This window comes from Ziziphus jujuba, chromosome 8 (genome assembly GCF_031755915.1).
Source record: "Ziziphus jujuba cultivar Dongzao chromosome 8, ASM3175591v1".
Lineage (NCBI taxonomy): Eukaryota > Viridiplantae > Streptophyta > Magnoliopsida > Rosales > Rhamnaceae > Ziziphus > Ziziphus jujuba.
Window position 1 is genome coordinate 6,310,988 of NC_083386.1, and position 6,413 is coordinate 6,317,400.

The following is a 6,413-nucleotide window of genomic DNA, read 5'->3' on the forward strand; positions in this document are numbered from 1 at the left end:
AATTATCATTCTTCCTCTTTTAAATTAATCAAATCCACCACAAATAGCTTTTATATTGTTTGTATTGTTATATTATATTGTTTTGTCAATACAATTTTTTGTAATTAATTTGTCAATACAACTTGGTCTCATCCATTTTGAAAGAATTCCAAGCAGATTACCTAACGAAAAAATGTACTAAAATATAACCAAAATAATATATTATACATATATATAGATATCATATTTCCCTAATAATTATGTTTAAGCAATATTAAAAATTAAAAAATAAAACAAGTAAAGGCGAAAAGATGACAATAAAAGAAATCATAATTTAAAGGCAAAATATAGACAATTTACCATTACAAATAAGAGAATTGCTTTTTAATATTTATAAATTATATTAAAAAATGTTATGTATGCGTTTACTTTTATATATAAATATACGTTTTTTATTACAGGAGAAAAAGTTGTAATACTTAAACTTGCATAATTTGTTAGTATTTTTTTTTTATTAATATTCACCATTTTTTTTTTAAAGTGATCACTTAGCAATTTAATTTTGAATAGTCATATTTAATTATTTTATTTAAAATTCTTGCCATAAAAGGAAATTAACACTATTAATTAACTAACAGAAATATTTCATATCTAGCAAATTATTACATGATACAATTCTAGCCATTAGATTTAATTTTATTGACATGTCACAATTTGACAAACTCAAATTGAAATTCTCCATTTTTTTTAGAAATGGAGAGGATCCTTGTATATACCTAGTAACTTTGTCACAATGATAGTGAAAAGCACATTAATGATATAATCAGTATAAAGATAACAAAAATGTCAGACTTTTATATGGCATTTTTTCAACGGTATTTGAAAAAGCTGAGTAGAAAATTGCTCTCCAATCCTTCTGGATAAGGTTCATCATTACTGCTGAAATAATGGAGTTACACATAGACTTATTATTTGATTTTGAGAAGACTAAATAATGTTTACATATATAAGAGTTATCAAATTCTACCGCATTTCACGGTTAAAGTTGCTATGATCACAAGGTTTACTTTGACTTGGTTACTTAACGTGTCTGAGAGCGTGGACTTTTTGTTGTATGGTGGGGACCTAAAAAATAAAAGAAGAACCATTTTAGGAAATATTTTGTTTGCTTTGGAAGACTTTCATTGACTTTGATCCAAATAAATAGCCCAAGTAAATTAGTAACATTACCATTATTTGTTCATCAGCATCAAGGGAAAAAAAAAAAAAAAAAAAATGGGGTGTTCATCATCAATTTGGTTTTGTTGTGTCCTTTATTTTCTTTTCCACTCATCAATATCTATGTCTTTTCCTTCTCCTCATCCTGATTCTTCATTATGTCATCCTGATGAGAGCTCTGCTTTGCTCCATTTCAAAAACTCATTTTCCTTTGGTACTATCCCTGGAAACTTATATTGTGATAACGAAGTCCAAGAACGTATCAGAAAGACTTGGCAGAATGGTACGGATTGTTGCTCATGGAGTGGAGTCAAATGCGATAAAGTGACTCATAAGGTGATCAGTCTTGACCTCCACTGTAGTAGGCTTCAAGGTATTATTTACTCCAATAGCAGTCTTTTCTTCCTTACTCATCTGCGCAGTCTAGACCTTTCTTACAATCATCTCAATGGCTCCCAGCTTTTAGCTCAGTTTGGTAGGTTCACAAGTTTGGAACATCTAAATCTATCTAACTCCTTGTTTGAAGGCCAACTCCCTCAAGAATTCTCTTACTTATCAAAATTGCTTACACTTGATCTCTCTTTCAATCGCTTGATGATAGAAACGTCTAGCCTGCAAAGAATCGTTATGAACCTAACCAATCTCAAGGAACTAATTTTGCATGAAACTGATATGTATTATGCAAAACCTTATTCCTTGATGAATTTGTCATCCTCTTTGACATCTCTTGAACTTAGCTCTTCAGGCCTGCAAGGAGAATTCCCAGAAAACATTTTTCGCCTACCAAATCTCCTAGTTCTTGACTTGAGTGGCAACAAAAATCTCACAGGGTCATTTCCAATGTCTAATTGGAGTATTCCACTAAGATATTTGGGACTTTCTTATACCAGTTTCTTAATAGATATATCTCATCTAAGTCGAAATTTGAAGTCTTTGAATGAATTGGATCTCAGTAACTGCAAATTCATTGGATCATATCCTAGTTTGGTTTTTAACCTTTCGAAAACCATCACTTCCTTGGACCTCTCCTATAACAATTTCAGTGGTGAAATCCCATGGCTCTCCTTTGATTTAGAGAGTCTTGCTTATTTAGAACTTGCAGGCAATAATTTAATAGGCCAGCTTCCAGAAACTTATATTAACCACTCAAGCGGAATGTCATTTTTATATGATGCTTCACATCATCAAATTCTTGGTCATGTTCCCTCGAATTTAGCATATCTCAACTTATTTGATAACTTGTTGAATGGGACAATTCCTTCATGGCTATTTTCCTTACCATCTTTGCATTACTTGAGGCTGGAAAATAATCAGTTCACAGGGTCCATTAAAGAATTCCAATATAATTCTTTGGTTCATCTTAATTTACGCAACAATAAACTCCATGGCCCTATTCCAGCATCGATCTTTCAGCAAGTGAATCTTGAATATCTGCAACTTTCAAGTAATAAGTTGAGTGGTGTGATTGGATTGGACCAGTTTTCGAAGTTGAAGAATGTTTATCATCTTGGTCTTTCCTGTAATGATCTATCACTGAATTCTAACAACTTCATCAATTATACTTTGCCCTATGACCTTGATGTTTTGGAGTTGTCTTCATGCAACATAAGCGAGTTTCCATACGCTTTAAGAGTGTCAGAAAGTTTATCCTACTTAGACGTGTCCTGCAACAGAATTCAAGGCAATATTCCCAAATGGCTATGGAATGTGGGCAAAGAGAACTTATTTTATTTGAATCTTTCTCACAACCTTTTGACAGATGTAGGAAAACTTCCATGGAAGGGCCTAGAAATTCTTGATCTTCGCTCCAATTTGATTCAAAGTCGTCTTCCAATTCCACCACCTTCAACCGACATCTTTTTCATCTCAAACAATCAACTGACAGGGGAGATACCTTCTTCAATTTGCAGCCTAACTTCTCTTCGAGTCCTCGATTTGTCCTACAATAATTTGAATGGAAGCATTCCTTTGTGTATTGGAAATTTCAGTGACCTCTCAGTGATGGATCTACGGATGAATATGTTTCATGGCATGATCCCAACAACATTTGCAAAAGGCAATAATACCTTGAGGACCATTAACCTAAATGGAAACCGATTGGAAGGACCAGTGCCACGAAGCTTGCTCAATTGTAGTAACTTGGAAATTCTAGACTTGGGCAACAACATGATAAATGACACTTTCCCACAGTGGTTGGAATCTCTTCCAATGCTACAGGTTCTTGTATTGAGGTGTAACAAGTTTCACGGTACCATTGATACCCTTAGTGTTATAAGATTTCCATTTCCAAAGTTGAGAATCATGGACCTGTCCAACAATCAGTTCAATGGTGTTTTTCCAAGACAATATTTTGAGACTTTCTCAGCTATGTTGGATGGACATGCGGATAAACTTAGATACATGGGGCAACACTTGTATATGGATGCCTATTATCAAGATTCTGTTTTAGTGACAATGAAAGGCTTGGATATGGAATTGGAAAACATCCAAAACATCTTCACAACCATTGATTTTTCAAGAAATAATTTTGAAGGGAGGATTCCGAAATCAATAGGAAATCTCAAAGGTCTCAAAGGGCTGAATTTCTCTCACAACAAAATAAGTGGTCACATTCCACGGTCATTGAGAAATTTGACAAATCTGGAATGGCTAGATCTCTCCTGCAATAAGCTTTCTGGTAAGATTCCGGGGCAACTAACAGAAATGACGTCGCTAGAAGTCTTGAATCTTTCACAAAACCAACTTGCGGGAGCCATACCTCGAGGCAATCAATTTGGCACTTTCGACAATGCTTCCTATATTGGAAATCCAGGATTATGTGGATTTCCATTGTCTAAAACATGTGAAAATGACAGAGCACAACAACCACCTCCATCAAAAGGTGATCATTTGGAGGCTGCAAATGGATTTGATTGGAAGTTTGCAATATTGTTGGGATATGGATGTGGATTAGTGATTGGAATATCAGTGGGGTATATGTTGTTTTCGGACAAAAGACTAGCTTGTTTCATTAGAAAAGTTGGAGGAGAGCGATGGATTGAATTGCTAAAAGCACGAAAGAAGAAGAAGAAGAAGGCTCACTTCAACACCAGAAGAAGAAATCGCTAGCCTTCTGGCAAATTAATCTGCACAAGGTACGAATACACACACACACACACATATCCAATAAAAAACTATGACTGTTAATGAATATTTCATGATTCAAAACTCTAGGCATTTAGTTAGTTACTTGTTCAACTGTATGCTGCATGAAATAATTACTTCTTTTTTTTTTTTTTTTGCGTCTCTTACTTATTATATTTTGTGGTGCTTCATCAGTTTCTCTTCTTCACCAATATTGTTTTTTTCCTGCAACTTAGGACTGTTGAAAGAATAAGATTGTGCGGCTAGACTTCAAAAGGTAACCCATTCACCTGCTTTTTCGTCAATCTTCACTTGAATGGTTTGCTGAATTTTTTTTTTTTTTCTCATTAATTTTGTTTCTTAGTTATTTCTGAAATGATTTAATGTTTCAATTATACTTTTATTTGGATGTCTTACTTTTAGTGGTAGCCTCTTAGAGGCATTTTTTGGGTTTTGTTTGAATTGGTATTTTCAATGTGAAACTATCAGTACATTGGAAAATGGTTTCTTTATTATTAAATGAAGTGGATAACCATTATAATATATAGATCAGTTTTCTTCTGTCCTTTTTATGTTTTAAATAATTAATATCCTATTATTTTGTGGTTCCTTAGCATATGACTTAGAAAAAAAGATTGTGGGATGATATTTGTATTGTTTGTTTCTCTTATAGCTAGATATTGTTAAAAGATGTTGGGGATAGAGTGTTCTTTTCTTTTCTTTTCTTTTTTTTTTTTTTGGGGTAATTAGATGTTGAAAATGGTTAGAAAACTGAAATGTGCATGTTGATATTTCTTCCATAAAACATTCCAAGTCTCTGTTGAATGTGGACCAATAGATTATTTATTGTATTAATAAACAGATGAAAATTGACCATTTGAAAAAAATAAAATAAAAAAAAGAAGAGCAGTTTTCATCTAGTTTTGTTTCAATTATCATTGTTATTATTTTTTGTAAAACCTTTTTTACATTAATTCCATGTAATAGCACTAGTTTTTACTAGTTGAGCTATAAAACAGAGCACATAGTTTGAATTTTGAAAAGAGACAGAAAATAACTTAAACCGATAGACTTATTAAGAAGCATAAACAAATCAAGGAAAAAAAAAAAAAAAGACTAGCAACTTTTCTATTTTTGCTTCAATTAATATTGTTATATTTTTTTGTAAAACTGTTTTTATATTAATTCCTATTGGTGGCACTAGTGTTTACTACTTTTCAGTTTTTTCCTTTTTCTTTTTGATAATTAGTTTACTGGTTGGGCTATAAAACAGAGTACATAGTTTGAATTTTGAAAAGAGACAAAATAACTTGAACAAAACAAAACAAAAACAAACAAACAAAAAAAATTAATCAGAACAATTTGTTTCAAGTACAGCAATTTCTACATAAGAACCCTCCGTTACACTTATAAAACGTATAACAATATACATAAGGTAATAAGTCTGTAAACTGTCCCATTTGTGTTTGCATTTTCTATATATCCCCTGACAAAATGTATTTTCTTGAATTGAAGGGAATTCTAGACTTTTAAGTTAAGTCTTTTAATCATATGTAGAAATAATTCTAGATAGTTTCTTTTAGATCTTGTTTGCCAAATATTTTATATTATTTAATCCATATGGTTGATGCTTTATGCTAATTTCTGATATTGCCCTTTAATGATTCATTTAAGAATAACATATTAAATTTTGCAATGCGATAATATTCTTCACCAGCATTTTATCATCTAATGTTAATACTGACTTTTTTTTCTTTTTTTTTTCTTAATTAAAGGAATCTGGGAGTTTATAAGCAAAAAGAAAGCAGGACATTTTCAACATGGAAGGAAATGCGAATGTGTCAACCTATTGCATTTTGTATATTAGTGAACTTTAAGGCTATCTAAAATTCGACTGCCTGAGTTTTTGATCTATGAATGTATAAATTAAGATGAAACTAAAAACAAATAATTCAAATGTATCACTAGTATTATGTGTGCTTAGTTTTCATTTTCCTTACACTGGTTCGTACTCTTGCACTGTGTTAATTTAGGATATTAGATGATAATCATATGGATTGTGGTTGATACTCTTACAAACATGAAAATATCTC

At 31.9% G+C, this 6,413-nt stretch overlaps 1 protein-coding gene across 1 annotated transcript; it reads left to right on the forward strand.

Moving 5' to 3' along the window:
• Positions 1–1,248: 1,248 nt before the first annotated feature.
• LOC112491086 (receptor-like protein 7) lies at positions 1,249–6,413 on the forward strand. The gene is made up of 3 exons (XM_048470683.2): positions 1,249–4,331; positions 4,557–4,597; positions 6,096–6,413. The coding sequence occupies exon 1, from the start codon at positions 1,255–1,257 to the stop codon at positions 4,303–4,305; it is 3,051 nt and encodes a 1,016-aa protein (XP_048326640.2). The 5' UTR covers positions 1,249–1,254; the 3' UTR covers positions 4,306–4,331; positions 4,557–4,597; positions 6,096–6,413.